Here is a 16,747-nt window from a genome sequence, read left to right on the forward strand (position 1 = left end):
AATATATGAATGCGAAAGACATAGTTGAATAACTGTAAACCTACTTTTGGGCCTCCCTATACGGCACGTGAAAAACAACATTCGAACAAGGTCGTTGCCAATGCCGCTGGACTGGCTCCTGTACAGGTGGCACATAAAAAACACCATTTGAGCGTGGCCATTGCCAGTACTGCCTGTCTGGCCCTCATGCCAGTGGCACATAGAAGAACCCACTACATTCTCGGAGTGGTTGGTGTTAGGAAGGACATCCAGCTATAGAAACCCTGCCAGATCAGAGTGGAGCCTGGTGCAGCCATCTGGCTCGCCAGTCCTCAATGAAACCGTCCAACCCATGCTAGCATGGAATGGAAAGCAGATGTTTAAACGATGGTGATGGATGATGATATATAGAATTCCGCATTGTAGCACGTAAAAAACACCCACTACACTCTCGGAGTGGTTGGCGTTAGGAAGGGCATCTAGCTGTAGAAACATTGCCAGATCAGATTGGGACCTGGTGCAGCCTTCTGGCTCTCCAAACCTCAGTCAAACCATCCAATTCATGCCAGCATGGAAAGCAGACATTAGATGATGATACCCGGCAAGCCAAGTGAGATCGTTGCCAGGGCCCCTGGACTGGCTCTTGTGCGGGTGGCACATAAGATGTACCATCTTGAGCGTGACCGTTGCCAGTACCGCCTGACTGGCCTTGTAGGGTTTTCGAGCGAGATCGTTGCCAGTGCCCCTGGACTGGCTCTTGTGCGGGTGGCACATAAAAGACACCATTTCAAGCATGGCCGTTTTCGTGCGGGTGACACGTAAAAGCACCCACTACACTCTCGGAGTGGTTGGCGTTAGGAAGGGCATCCAGCTGTAGAAACTCTGCCAGATCAGATTGGAGCCTGGTGTAGCCATCTGGTTCACCAGTCCTCAGTCAAATCGTCCAACCCATGCTAGCATGGAAAGCAGACGTTAAACGATGATGATGATGATGATATATATATATATATATATATAGGAATATATGCACTCACTGCATGACAACTTTTACCATTTAAGTTTTATTATGGAATACTGAAACATATCGAACAGATGCCCCAACATGTTCACAGTTCAATGACTGAAACTAGTAAAAAAGTAAGATAGCTTTTTTCTTTTCTAAGCGATTCTTTGAAGCCTACAAAAACTATCCTCCTTCAGTCTGCTGTGTTTATCAGAGAGAGTATTTACTGGTAAACAACACTAACATTACAGGATAGAGAGAAAAGATTGGATATCTAAACCTGATAATAAGCAGTTGTCAATTCATAGATAACTTTTTACTATCAGTGTAAATTTTTAGTATAGATGTATTCCATTAACTTCATTTTTCTAATATTTCAAACAGAGATTTATAACTATCTTTGGCATTTTGCAATGTTAATAATGAACAGGTGGGAAGCATAATAATGAGAACTGAGATTAAATATCTAAGTCTCAGATATCTCAAAGTAAACAGGTTTTACGCAAAATGTATTTCCCTACATTACCTACATTATTTAAATTACAACAGAAAATGCTCTCGAAAAGTGGATTTTTTTTTTAATTAGGAAAGAAACCTTAAGTAAGATTTCTTCCATAATTAAGGGAAAATGAAGTAAAAAAAAATTTATCATATGTTTAGTGAAGTCATTCTAATAATCATCACCATCATTTAACGTCCATTTGACAGGAGCTGGCCAGCCAGAGAGTTGCCCAGGATGCCCTCCCTAATGCCAACAACTTTACACAGTGACTGGGTAGCTTTTACATGGCACAGGCACAGGTGCTTTTTTTATGTGGCACCTGTATAGGTGCTTTTTACATGGCATTGACACGGGTGTGATTTACATGACTTCAGCACAGGTGCTTAAATAGGGAGGAAACCTTAAATAAGACCTCTTCCTTAATTAAGGGGAAATGAGCTCAAAAAATTTTGTCATATGCTTGGTGAAGCTGTTCTAATAATAATTTTTAATATAGACACAGGGCCACAAACTTGGGTGGTGTGGTTTGCTGATTAAATCAATTGCAATACTTGACTAGTATGTTATCTTTATTGTATAGAAACATTCTAAAAGTATGATACCACAGGTTGACCTGGAAGATCTATAGAATTGAACAAATCGACACCCTGAATTTTTCTTTAGTTTACTGGTTATTTCACCAGACTTTTTTGCCAAACTGCTATGTAACAGGGATGTAAACAAACCAACACCAGGTGTCTAGCAGTGGCAGGAGACAACAACATAAACACACACACAATAGGCTTCTTTCAGTCTTTGCCTATCAAATACACTCACAAGGCTTTGGTCAATTCAAAGCTATAGTAGAAAACACTTGTCCAAGGTCCCACACAGAGGGACTGAACCCTCTACCATACAATTGGGAAACAAGCATCATGCCATACAACCAAGCCAGTGCCTTCAATCATGTGACAAAGATAAATTTAACGTGTCTTAATACCAGTTCTAACTGACAGGGTTTTTCATGTAGTGGAAGCTGATTATACTCATTAATTACTTAACATTTGGGTAGCACTACAGATTCTTTACATTCTATCACCTGGCAAGTCTTAATTATTGTTTAATCATTCTTATATTTAACATAAGGTTTCTATCCTACAATAAACAGACATTTTCCAGTTCAAGAATATTTGAGCTTATATGAAACCCCTCTGTCTGTTTGTCTGTCTGTCTGACTCCTTTAGGCACTGAGTTTGAACAAATATATTTTTGGTGGTGGGGGGGATTAAGTTTGGGTTCACAGATTGTCACAATGAAGCAGCTTTCTAACCTGCTGGGAAGTTCTGACAAGAGGTGGAGCAAGAAATGCTATAATAAAAAATATGAAAACTCTAAGCAGAATTATTAATCTGAACATTATGTGCTTCGACAAAATTTTTACTGATCATAATTCCATACAACTAGCATATATTTCATAACATTTTAATACCAATCTGTCCAAGACTGCCTCTTGTTCTTTGATATAATTATAAGTCTTTTTCTGTTTTAAAAAAAAAAGCCTTTCCTTTAAGTTAGGTTTAAAAGATTTATATTGAGAAACTGGATTACTTTACTAAATCCTCATACTTGATTATTTTCAAAATTAATTGAAACAAACTGTATTTATTTTTTTTATTTTTAAAGAAATGTGGTAATGAAAGAAAAGGGATAAAGAATTCGAAATGTTGGATGTCAAAACACTTTTTATATACATTAAACAACATAAAATGAACATTAATACAAATAATCAGCAATTTTAAACATAAAAACAAACAGTTCGTCATACCTTAATTATGAAGTTTACCAAGTCAGTGGCTTCGTTACTACACTTATAACAACAACAACCCAATTGGTAGGCTTAAAGTTCACTTTACAATCCTCCTATCAAAAAAGTCTGAGCTACTTATGCCTGGAGTTTATCAATAAACAACCTAGAAACTGGCCACGTAAAGATAACAAACACTTACCTGCTCTAGTGTAGCTTGTTTAGCTAAAGTGTCAGCTTCCAATTTTTCAATTTTTCTCATTAATTTATTTACTTGATACTCCTGCTCCTTCTCCAGAGTCTGTTCCAATTCAACTTTTTCTTGACGTAACTGAGGGAGAAGAAAAATAAAGAACCATATAGAAAACAACATAATATTAAAAAAAAATGTAATAAAAATAAACACATCATTTTCATAAACTGTTTACAATAAAAAGGAAGTTGAAAACAGCTGTCTTTATCAATAATTTTCCATATATATATACACATGTTGCATATATAATGCTATGAATGTCTGTGTATACATAGAATAAGAGCTATACATGTCTTTCCATGTACGCAGATGCAAATTATCAACATCATCATTATCATTATTATTTAATGCCCATGTTTCATGTTGGTATGGGTTGGACAGTTTGACAGGATCCAATGGGCCCAAAGACTGTTTTATACTTCAGTGTCTGCTTTGGCCAGATACTCTATGGCCAGATGCTCTTCCTAACATCAACCACTATACTGTGTGTGTGTACGTGTGTTTTATAAATTAACAAATATCACACAAACTAAATTCAAACCTTCTGTTTATAAGGTTTTAATAGTGAATAAATGGCTACTAAGAATGCCATTATTTGCAGTTTATTATTACATTCATATCAACCAGTTTATTATTACATTCATATCAACCAGTTTATTATTGCATTCATATCAACCAGTTTATTATTGCATTCATATCAACCATCAATTTGTTTTTTCAAACAACCTAATTGCACAATGTATTTATGGCATATACATACATTCACATTCAGTCCTACTGCACAGCACCTTAGGCAAGTGTCTTCACCTTTAAGCTTGCTTTTTGTGTGTGTGTGTGTGTGTGTGTGTGTGTGTCCTTATTTTGACATTGCACAACAGTTATAGATGAGTGTCCCTGTCATACATGCGTTGTCCTTCGTTTCCAATCTTCCACAAAAATGTCATAGGAAAATATGTCACTTAGGAAGAGGTGTGCGTTAGTAACAGGAAGGGCCCTCAGGTGTAGAAAATCTGCCCCAACAAATTCCATCTGACCCATGCAAGAATGGAAAATGGACATTAAATTAATATGTGTGTGTGTGTGTGTGTGTGTGTGTAATTTGAAAATAAGAAAGGTAGTGGACAAAGGAAGAAGTACTACTGCTAAGAGCACAGTTGTAGAATAAGCTTTGTGGGTATTGAAATGTTCCAAGTTTCATCTCTGGTGGCAATCCTCAGATACACAATGCATGAATACAATCACACATACAATTATTAACATTGTCACTGCTGACTGTATTAACCAGAGATGCATCATTTTATGCTAACCTAAGATTAATTTTCTGTCAGTTATATGATTTCACTTTGACCTACTTCTCTCTCTTTCTCTCACCAATTATATCATCAGCTTTTGTGTTTCCTTACTCGATTCCCTCAAATCATTCACTTCAAAATACTGCAGTGCTGCTATCTTCTCACAATCTTCTCAGGGCCATTCTTATATCATTCAATTGAATCAAAGCACCTAGAAGACATTATATCTATTTCACTAGTAATACATTAAATTCTTTTTATATTGTTCTATATCCACCACATTAACCGTCAGAAGACTTCATATGATACCAGCTGTTAAACTTATCACTGGAAGAAAACCTGTTATCATATTTCATATATAATGGACTTTATTTCTGAAATTCATTGTTAAATACAGTTGTTGTAGCTATCGTTTAGCTCCCAAGTCATACTTGATCAAGCAGACATGATCAAAAATAAGTATAGTGTACCATGTTTGACATCCACTACGTCCTAAGGATCGTTGAGTGTAATTTGAAGGAGATTTAGCTGCCATTTGCAGCAGGTTGAGCAATCACAGAGTAATTTTTTAGAAAATTAACTGTAAAATACTTACTGAAGACCTTAAAATGCGAAATAAAAATTCATGGTTACTTCAGTAGTGATGTTAAATCTACCAAAAAGTAGAATTGGTATTTTCTGCAAGTAATATTGCTTTAATAAACTTAACATACCTCAACAACAAAAAAACTTTCAAACATGACATTCCTCAAGTGATATATATATAAAACTGTTTAAGGTAATGAAATTATGAATGACTATATCTGATTTCTGCAGCAAAAATGCCCAATTTTTAACTGTTGATTTTAATAGTACTTTGTGTACCTGTTAATATTTACTAATACATTATATCAATGTTCTTTTCCACCTACTGAACAATAGAATCCATTTATATTGTATCTCTTCAGATATCAAAGCCTGTCATCAACACAAAAAAAAGAAAGAAAAGTACCACGAATGGGACACTTCAATTCAATTAGGTTGTTTTCTTTTATATATTTATTCTTTCCTTCTTTTCAGTCATTGGAATGTGGCCATGTTGGGGTACTGAGAACCAATAAATTGCAGTTCTTTCAAACCCTTTTGTGTAAACAGTTTTTGCAACTGAATGACAATGGCATTTCTTTTCCCAGTGTTTATACTCGTATCAGCAACAATCATCTTCACACAGTTCCATAAATTGTATTCATTTAAAAACAGCTGTTATTCCTTTCACAACAGTATCAGCTCTTCCGTTTGATAATTGGAGTGCTTCTGACTTAACTTCTCTCTGTTCATTCTTTAAAACTAGCACTTGGTGTTCTTGGTCATCAATACATTTACCATCAAAATGCAATAGCCAGTTTTCTAAATATAGTGTTTTCTTCATTTTCTTTTCTGGTTTAACAGCGTCTTTGATAGCTGATCTGTAAATACCAGATTGGGAAGGAGTCTCGACATTGATTCCATCTTGAGATAAATGTCGATAAACTGTTGCTGTTTTTTGGATTGATAGCTTGGAAGATATTACTAACTTGGTTGCAGTTCCAGTTTTTGCTATACTTCCTCTTTGTTCGTGTGGATTTTTCATCTGATTTTTCGGACTCTTGATATTCACTTTCAGTCTCTGCTTCAGACATTGATGATGACACTGGAGTTGCTTTGATTGAAGTTGGCATTAAGGACACTTTTCTTCTTTTGGATAAATGAATAGTTTTGGAACTGGCTGCCTTTCCAGTTGCATACCCAACCTGTCCTTTGCTTTTAATTTGAAGATAATATAACTTCCTATCTTTACTGCACAGCCATTCACCGTTTTCCTTTGCAATGTCAAAAGTTCCTTTCAATGAATCTATTTTCCTTGTGTTACACATTTATTGTAGGTATTCAGCACTTTTTCTATTTGTGCTTGTACATTTAATTTCATTTTTACCATAAAAAAGTTACTTCTTTCGAAATTTCCTTTGTTCATTCTTTCCTGCCTTCCTTTGATGGTACCTCCAAGGAACAGGTAGCTGCTGACAATTTGAAGTTTTATTGGTATCCTGCAGTTGTTTTCAAAAGAATGCTTTTGTAGAGGAACAGGTCTTCTTGAAATTCTTTGAGTGACACAAGCACTTCTCTTATGAGACATTATTTTAGATACTCTAGTTGGATAAGCCTACTATTCTGAAAAACAGTTAAGATAGTCAGAGGTTTTAGCATCACAGAAATAGAAAAGGAGAGGAAGGGGATATTTCCTAAAGTAGGGCCTAAGTGGTAACAAATTATAAACTCTATAACTCCTGAACTACTTAAACTTGAAAGCTAAAATTTTAGATATACTGTTTCTGCATTGCATCAAGTCAGCACACCAAGTTTGGTAAAAACTTGAGTAGGCATTATGAACCCCACCTAGAATTTTACATGATTTGGGTCAAAAGTGGTGTTAGATTTCTTCAGCTAGGGGTGACCTTTTTTAAAAAGACTTATAATAAAGGTTATTTTCCGTACTTATATGAAATTGTTCATCAACTTGATACAGGAAATTGTTTACTTCCAAAAAAGTCAAAAAGTCATAACCCTAGTATATACGTTGTGTGTGTGTGTGCGCACGCATTTGTCCCCACCACTGATTGACAACTGAGATGGTGTGCTTATGATCCCCGTAACTTAGTAGTTTGGCAAAAGAGACCAATACAATGAATGCTAGGCTGAATAAAATAGAAAAAGAAGAATTGGGGGCCAATTCAATTAACTGAAATACTTCAAGGTGATGCCCCAGCATGGCCACAGTCTGAAACAAAATATGACAAAAGATTTTATATATATATATATATATATACACACACACACACACACACACAACCATATATATAACATATATTTTTACGTGCCGGTGGCACATAAAAAGCACCCACTACAGTTTCGGAGTGGTTGACGTTAGGAAGGGCATCCAGCTGTAGAAACTCTGCCAGATCAGATTGGAGTCTGGTGTAGCCATCTGGTTCGCCAGTTCCCAGTCAATTCATCCAACCTATGCTAGCATGGAAAGCGGACGTTGAATGATGATGAGGATATATAATGATGGGCTTCTACAAGGTTTGTCTAGTAAATCCACCCATGAGGCATTGGTCAGCTTGGGGCTATATTAGAAAACACTTACTCAAGGTGCTGCCCAGTAGGACTGAACCTGAAACCATGTGGTTACAAAGTGAAGTTTTCAACAACACAGCCAAGCTTATGCCTATTACAAGGTAAATAGGAGATGAAATTCACCATGCTTTTTTTCTTTCTTTTTTTTAATTTTTTTTTTTTAGCTATTTCATGCAGTTAAAACTAAGAGATAGTGTAGTTTTAAAGAGAGAAATCCATTTTATTGAATGTAACAGTGCAGCAAACAGATAAATGTTCAATAGAAAATGATAATATTTCTATTTCAAGCAGATTAACGGCAACATTAAGAAAAGTCAATGAAATTTTTAAATAGCTTTATAAAACAGATTTAGATTTTATGTAATATTTTCACATCTGAAAAAGAGTAAAAAGAATGTTGACACCATTTCAACTGCTGAGGTGTTGGTTCACATTCATTACAAAGTTATTTTAACCAATCAGGAATTTTAATCAATTGGGGATTTTAACCAGCCAGAAATAAGTACTGTATTTTCTGGCACACAAATTGACATAGAATATAGTATAAACATACAGTGTAAACATTGAAACGTCATCCTGTGGCATTTCACATGGAATTTTTGGTCCTCCAAAGTCATTTCTGAGTGAAATACCTGCTCATTAGATTAACATGTAAGTGGGTAAGTATTCCAGAGACATACATACCCTTGAATCAATGTGAACAGTCAAAGGTGGCGAGCTGGCAGAAATGTTAGCACACCGGGCAAAATGCTTAGCAGTATTTCGTCTGCTATTATGTTCTGAGTTCAAATTCTGCCGAGGTCGACTTTGCCTTTCATCCTCTCGGGGTCGATTAAATAAGTACCAGTTATGCACTGGGGTCGATATAATCGACTTAATCCATTTGTCTGTCCTTGTTTGTCCCTTCTGTGTGTAGCCCCTTGTGGGCAATAAAGAAATAAGAAATATTAGCACACCAGGCAAAATGGTATTTCATCTGTCTTTATATTCTGAGTTCAAATTCCGCTGAGGTTGACTTTGCCTTTCTTCCTTTCAGGGATGATAAATTAAGTACCAGTTGTATACTGAGGTTGATCTAATCGACTGGCCCCTAAAATTTCGGGCTTTGTGCCTAGAGTAGAAAAGAATCGATGTGAACGTGTGACAAAGTTGTACCTTTGAATTACAGATGTATACAATCTGTCTTATGGGTTTTTATATTGTTTCTGTCTGCACAATTTCACTCACAAAATATGGGCCAACCAGAGGCTATGAAAAATGGCATCTGCCCAAAATGCCATGCAGTGGACTCGAACCTGGGACCTCATAACTGCAAAATAAACTTCTTGACCATTCAGCTATATAGTGCCTATCTTAGTAGATTACAAACTATGCTAATACATGCTTTTGGTGCCAGCAAAAGACATTGGGTTATAAATTGCATCATACCAATTTAAATTAAAACATTATCATCCATCAATATTAACTCTTTAGTAATAATGATTCATAAATACAGGACAAAAAAAAATTGATACAATGTTTCATAATTTTTTTTCTCCAGTTAATGAGTTGAATTTTGATATCATAAGGTGATATTTATTACTTAGGCCTCTTTTTCCATGAGGACCATGAAATCCTGGCTTTTCTTTTTTCTTTTTCTTCTTTTCAATTTAGAGAGCTAATTTGAAGGAATAATCTAATACAGAAAACGGAAAGAATCTGTAATTAAAATCTGGCCAACTAAACTACAAGTGAGAATAAAAAAAGACTAAAATGTGAAAAGAAAGAAAAACACACACACAAAAAAAAAACATTTTATTTTAAATTTTATAATTGACTGCATTGTAATCAATCTTGAAGTAACATTTGAGAAAATGTTTGGAAATCGTTTGGGGGATAATTTAATCAGTAAATCTATTCAAATAAAATTTCAGATGAAAGATACAATGCAATTTAAAAGGCAATTTCAATGGTATTAACCATTTTAGTTGCCAATTAATTAGGTTCAAATGCATCTGAAAAAAGTCCAATCTGGCCACCAGTAAGTAAAACTCATGATCTTGGTTCATATCCTGTGGTTTCAAACGAGACTAAATTTAGCCTCGAGGAACACACATCATCATCATCATCATTTTAATGTCCACTTTTCTGTGGTTGGACAGGTCAAATGGGATTTGTTGATGCAGTTTTTCTACAGCCATCAACTTTGACCTGTAATATTTTCCTCCTGGCCAGACCTGTTTTTCACAGAAGACCGGAAACAAACAATCTCATTCATTTACAACCATCATATGATATCTAAACAAAGATATACACAGTCACACATGCATACAAACAGGTAAACAACAAGCATCGCTCAGTTTTGGTCTATTGAATTCACTCACAAGGCTTTGGCCAACCTCAGGCTAGAGAAGAAGACACTTGCCCATATTGTCATACAGTGGAACTGAACCCAAGCTTCTCAACCACACAGCCATGTGTGCACTTACAGTGTATGTATGTATACACACACACACACACACACACACACACACAGAGGAACTTCACCTTCTTTATTTCACCTGTTACATGTGAAGGCGCACTGCTACATTCATGAGGTAGTGAGTTTGATTCCCAGACCAAGCTATGTGTTGTGTTCTTGAGCAAGACACTTTATTTCATGTTGCTCCAGTTCACTCAATATTAGAAATGAGTTGCGATGTCACTGGTGCCAAGCTGTATTGACCTTTGCCTTTCCCTTGGTTGACATTGGTGGCATGGAGAGGGGAGGCTGGTATGCATGGGTGACTGCTAGTCTTCCATAAACAACCTAGACCAGACTTGTGCCTTGGCGGGAAACTTTCTAGGTGCAATCACATGGTTATTCATGACCACTTTGGGGTCTTTACACTTTTTTATATATTTCAGAATGTGGTAATAAATTATCAAAACCTGAATGATAAAACTAATGTGCAATGAATGCATCCATTCCTATATATATATTCATTCTTTTTCAGTCATTAGGCTGTGGCTATGCTGGGGTACCACCTAGTAGAAATTTAGTCAAATGAACCCCAGTACTTATTTTTGTAAACCTGATACTTATTTTGTTGGCCTCATTTGCCAAACCACTAAATTACAAGGATATAAACACACAAATACTGGTTGTCAAGTGGTAGTGGCACATGCACATACACACACAAGTTTCTTATAGTTTCTGTCTACCAAATCCGCTCACAAAGCTTTGCTTGGCCTGAGGTTACAGTAGAAGACACATACCCAAGGTGCCACACAGTGGAACTGAACCCAGAACCATGTGGTTAGGAAGCAAACTTCATACTACACAGCCATGCCTGTGCCTATATATCCAATTTGGGAAGATCAATGGAAAAAAATTACATCCCATTCTTTATTCATATTATTACAATCTGCAGTATATTACCTATATCTATAATTTCAACCCTTAAGCTCTGATCACATGACATCTTGTGACAAGCAAAATGTCATCTTAACATTGATACTGAGATTTCTTGAACAAGAAAAATACTCGCTCAAATACAAATCATGAAATAGTTTATGCCTGCATTTTCCTCATAAAAGATTTTGTTTCCTCCACCACCCCATTTTTTGCAGGCACGGCTATGTGGTAAGAAGTTTGCTTCTCAACCACATGGATTTGGGTTCAGTCCTGCTGCATGGCAAGGGGACTAAATCCATGCCTTATGAGTGAATTTGGTAAACAGAAACTGTGTGGAAGTTGGTTGTCTATGTATGTGTGTCTTTGTATCTGTCCTCCCCACCATCACTGTTCAACAACTTGTTTGTTTACATCCCTGTAACTTAGCAGGCTGACAATAAGTACCAGACATCAAAAAAAAAAATTAAGTACTGGGGTCAATGTGTTCAACTGAAACCCTTGAAAGTGGTGCCCCAGCATGGCCATAGTCCACAGACAGAAACAAGTAATAAACATTTATATATTTTAGTAACCATGGAAATTTCTTCCAGTGATTAATCAAAAGAACATTTTGCAATTGTTATTAATAAATTCTGGTACGCTAATTTAACATCTAATTTGCGTGATATTTGTCTTGCACATTTTTTACAGGAAAATATCTCTGATGAGACAAATATTATACGCTAGAAGACATATGAATCATCAATTTAATGGAAAATGGTATGATACAATACAATGAATTAAAGCCTTGTCTAGGATGTATGATCGTGACTGGAAATAAATCCTACATATGATCTATATTAGCCCACACATCTTTTATACTACATAGTGAAATAAGATTTTTTTTTTTTTTTTTGCGTAAGAAAATGTTTTGAACATTTAAACACATTTATATTATTATAGTTAAATGTTCACTTGTCCATCCTTGCCTGGATCAGACAGAAATTGTCAAGACAGGTTTTCTATGACTGGATGCTTTTCCTGTTGCCAACCTTCACCTGTTTCCAAGCAAAATAATATTTCCCCAAAGCCAGACACGTTTTTCATGGATGACTGGGAACATCATCACTTGTATGACACACACACACATTTCTTTTCAGTTTCCATACCAAATCTATCCACAGGGCTTTGGTCAACCCAGAACTATAATAATAGACACTAATCTAAGGTGCTGCACAACGCTTTTCACACAATGACACAAATGAGCAAACATGCATGTGCACACATATACACATAAAACAGGCTTTGAATAGCTTTCATTCATCAAATATATTCACAAGGTTTTGGTTGACCAGGCGCTCTAGCATAAGATACTTGCTCAAGGAGCTATACAGTGTGATTGAGCCCAAAACCACATGGTTAAGAAGTAAACTTCTTAGCCACACTGTCATGTCACTATGTATGTGTGTTTGTATTTTTAGGAAGTTAAAAGTTATGGCTGGCCTTGGAGTGACAATTGGTTTCCCACCTATAAAGCATTTAGCTGTATAGGCAACTCATCAGAAGTTGCCTATACTACTAAGTGCTTTATAAGTGGGAAACCAATGGTCGCTCTATGACCAGCCACAACTTTTAACTTCCTAAAAAAATATATTACTGCTCTAAGGCTTTAGAGTGTGTTTCTTTTTTTGGATACATGAACTACTGCATATATATATATATATATATATATATATATATATATATATATATATATTCAAGCAAGCAACAGAATTTATTCTGTATTTATGGCTGAACATTTTACTGAAATTGAAAAAAAAATTAAGTATTGGAAAGTTTTTATCTATGAAAGGTATTTGCAAATGTCTTTACAGTCTGCTGCAGGCGCAAGGAAAAAGCAAGCTTGTTCTTCTATTCAGGGTTTTTGGTTTGTAAGGGAAGTCACAAGGTTTAAAGAAGCAAAAAACAAAATGGATTTATTTTACATGTTTTAAATATTTTTTCATGAAATCATTGGAAATTCATTTCCTTTGTGAGGTTTTTCTTTAAAGAACCTGCATTTTTGTTGCACAAAACAAAATAAAAAGAAATAATTTGAATATGTTCTGAAAAGGAATCAATTTTTATGCACAACCTGGATTCTGTAGCTAGACCTGAATGATGTAGTCAATGGAATTTTGAAAATAGCAATTCCATTATATCAGTTAAGACTGAAATGGGATTTTAAAAATATATGATCCAAAATTTGTTTATAAAATGAGCTAACAGGTGGTCCTTCTTCCTGAAAAAATTTACTGGTTAGATTTTAGATAGAATATGAAAAAGAGAAAAACATTTCCTTTCAATTAACATTTTATATTTTTACAAATAGAGTTTAAATTAAAATTTACAACATCTAATGGCATCCTACATAGTAGTCTATGAGTTACACTCTTACCAGAGTGCCCCAATCTATCCCTACCAGAGTCCACTACTCCAATCCTGTAAACCTATTATTACCCCAGTCAACCGGCCTATCCTCAACAAAAGCCACCAATCCATTCCCAGAGTAATGACTGCACCAATTTCTCTGGGATGCCTTTGGCATAAAAAGCCAATAGTTAAGTGGGGGTCAGCATACTTAATGTAGTGATACTTTGATAAAGAATAATTCAGTAAAGTAAATTTTTCTTTCCACCATAGGTGTAACCCCCACCCCAACATATCAATGTTATAGCCTTCATGTAAAAAATGTCCCTGAGAAATTCCATACATACTCCTACCCCATATACATTTATCATACAGCTGTTTCAGATGTGCATTTGAGTGCATTCATGGCTCAATTTTATCAATCAAGTGGTTGATTGACAGAAAATATATGGAACAACCCTCATGATATATATTCCTGCTTGTGGGTATCATCTCACAAGTAACCAAAGTGATAGAGAAGGTAGATAGGTAAATAGTTATGTCTTGTAAGCTATTTCACTATGGCATGCAAGTTGAAATTGCACTTTTTCAACCTGGGCTGTTTACTGGCAAACAACAATAACACAAGATAGTTATTTACTAAAAAATACTCGTCAATGTTAGTAAATTAGTAGAAGACTCCTCAGTCTGAATATTTCAAAAAGTGGACAGCAATTAACATTTTTGTTTGTAGCTATGGACTTAGATGTGAAAATGATAGATAAACACGCATGTAATTGAAACACACTGAGCTAAAAGCAAAATAAACTTCATTATTTGACTTAACAAAGGCGGTGAGCTGGCAGAATTGTTAGCGCGCCAGACAAAATGTTTGGCAGCATTTCTCCCGGCTCTTTACATTCTGAATTCAAATGCCGCAGAAGTTGATTTTTGCCTTTCATCCTTTTGGTGTTGATAAAATATGAACCAGTTGAGAATGGGATAGGGGTGGGGTGGGGGGCAATCTGATTGACTTCTCCCTCCCCTTGAAATTGCTGGCCTTGTACCAAGATCAGAAAGGATTATTTTACTTCACATTTATTTTGCCATAGTTGGACAGGAATGGCTTGGCTTACTAAGTTACTGCTTTCAGGTTAGATAGTAAGTTTAAAGTATATTCTATCAAATTCTGAAATGTATTATCCTCATTTATTACTGTTTGAATTATCACTGATTCAGGATAACACAGGATAATCAATTGCAAACCATGTTATGCTTATCATTAATTGATCTGTGATAACACAGGTTGGCAATCAGTGACCATCTCAATGTTCGGGAAAACTTCGGGTCTTGGAATGATACTTATTTTCTTCCATGTGTTCTTTTATTTATTTATCATTGATTCATTTAACATGGTGTTCATTTTTTCACTTTTTTCCTCTATTTTTTTATCAATTATATAATGACCAACTGCTAAATATTTTTTTCCTTTGCTAAGAGTGGAAGTATATTAAATATAATGAACTCAGTTATTGATATTTAAACTGAAGGCCAAGAATCACTGAATTTCTATAAAATACTTAACCTAGTGCTTTACCATCTGCATGGCTCCAACAAATTTTAAAGAATAAATTATGAATGAGATGACTAAGAAGGGAAAAAATTAGACTGGCAAAATTAAACAAGGGCACTATCAGATAAGGTAAATATACACATATAGCATCCAGAAAGTGTTACTGGATTTTGGTGAAAATCAGAAACCTATTAGTATTCACATACACACACAGTAATACCTTGATTAAGGTTCTAGATATGTGCAAAATGAAACAGGGTGACACAAGATCAGTACAATATAGCATAGAGAGATGAACTTGATAGGTCATTTTTAATAGTGATATGAACACAACTGAAGGCAGTAGACATAGCCAAACAACTGAAAAATTCAGACTTGTCACATCATCCAAAACATACAATTTAAGATAGCCTCAGATAATATAGCATACACCCATGATAAAAAAAAAATCACTCAAGTTTAATTAAGATCAAATGAAATATTCTAAAACAGGTTAATCAACTTCACTGAGTACACAGGCCTACACTCTTGCAAAAAGCAACAGTGAGAAATAGGGGAGGAAAGGTTGTATCTGTTATGAGGGTGCTGGCTATGGTTGCTTAGCAAAGAATGCATCAAATGTTATTTGTGTGTTCTTTGAATCTTTTCTCTCCTGAATTATCATCTCATATCTGATTAGCCTGCTGTTATGTAACAACCTTCACGTTTTAGTATACATACCTTATTAGTATTTCCTCCTAAGTTTTGTATACTCTGGAAACGCATTAAAGCTCTGGGGGGGGGGGGGCTACTTTATTTGAATTCTTACTATCAGGTAATTAATTTCATGTTATAACATAACTGACTTCACAATTTGGGTATTCATAACTTATTGGGAATTTCTAAAAGCAAGATCCTGTGTAAGACAGTTCACTGTTCTCTGTAAATACACAAAAACTGTTTTAAGGGTAACACACTTTGTATTGTTGTTACAGGATTAGCGAAACAATTATGAGAACAGAATCACGGGATAAGCCCCGCTTTCCCGAGAATTACCAGGTATGTCAGCTAGTCCGGTTCACCAGTCCTCAGTCAAATCATCTAACCCATGCTAGCATGGAAAGCGGATGTTAAACGATGATATATATATATATATATTTATACACATATATCATCATCATCATCATCGTTTAACGTCCGCTTTCCATGCTAGCATGGGTTGGACGATTTGACTGAGGATTGGTGAAACCAGATGGCTACACCAGGCTCCAATCTGATTTGGCAGAGTTTTTACAGCTGGATGCTCTTCCTAACGCCAACCACTGAGAGTGTAGTGGGTGCTTTTACGTGCCACCCACAAGAGCCAGTCCAGAGGCACTGGCAACAATCTTGCTCAAAAGTCCTTACACATGCCACGGGCACAAGTGCCAGAAAGGCGACGCTGGGCACAGGTGCCATCACGATTTCGCTTTTATATATATATATAT

The 16,747-nt window shown here is 35.6% G+C and overlaps 1 protein-coding gene across 4 annotated transcripts in view; it reads right to left on the bottom strand.

The window, feature by feature from the left end:
* The window catches only part of LOC106873030 (coiled-coil domain-containing protein 6), a 180,954-nt gene that overhangs the window by 35,344 nt on the left and 128,863 nt on the right, over nucleotides 1–16,747 (bottom strand). For all 4 annotated transcript variants that reach the window (XM_052972984.1, XM_014920236.2, XM_014920235.2 and 1 more), the window contains exon 3: nucleotides 3,470–3,598. In XM_052972984.1, the coding sequence (XP_052828944.1) occupies nucleotides 3,470–3,598 (129 nt within the window). The remainder of the gene's footprint in view (nucleotides 1–3,469; nucleotides 3,599–16,747) is intronic.

Source organism: Octopus bimaculoides, chromosome 1 (genome assembly GCF_001194135.2).
Source record: "Octopus bimaculoides isolate UCB-OBI-ISO-001 chromosome 1, ASM119413v2, whole genome shotgun sequence".
NCBI classification, from domain to species: Eukaryota; Metazoa; Mollusca; class Cephalopoda; order Octopoda; family Octopodidae; genus Octopus; species Octopus bimaculoides.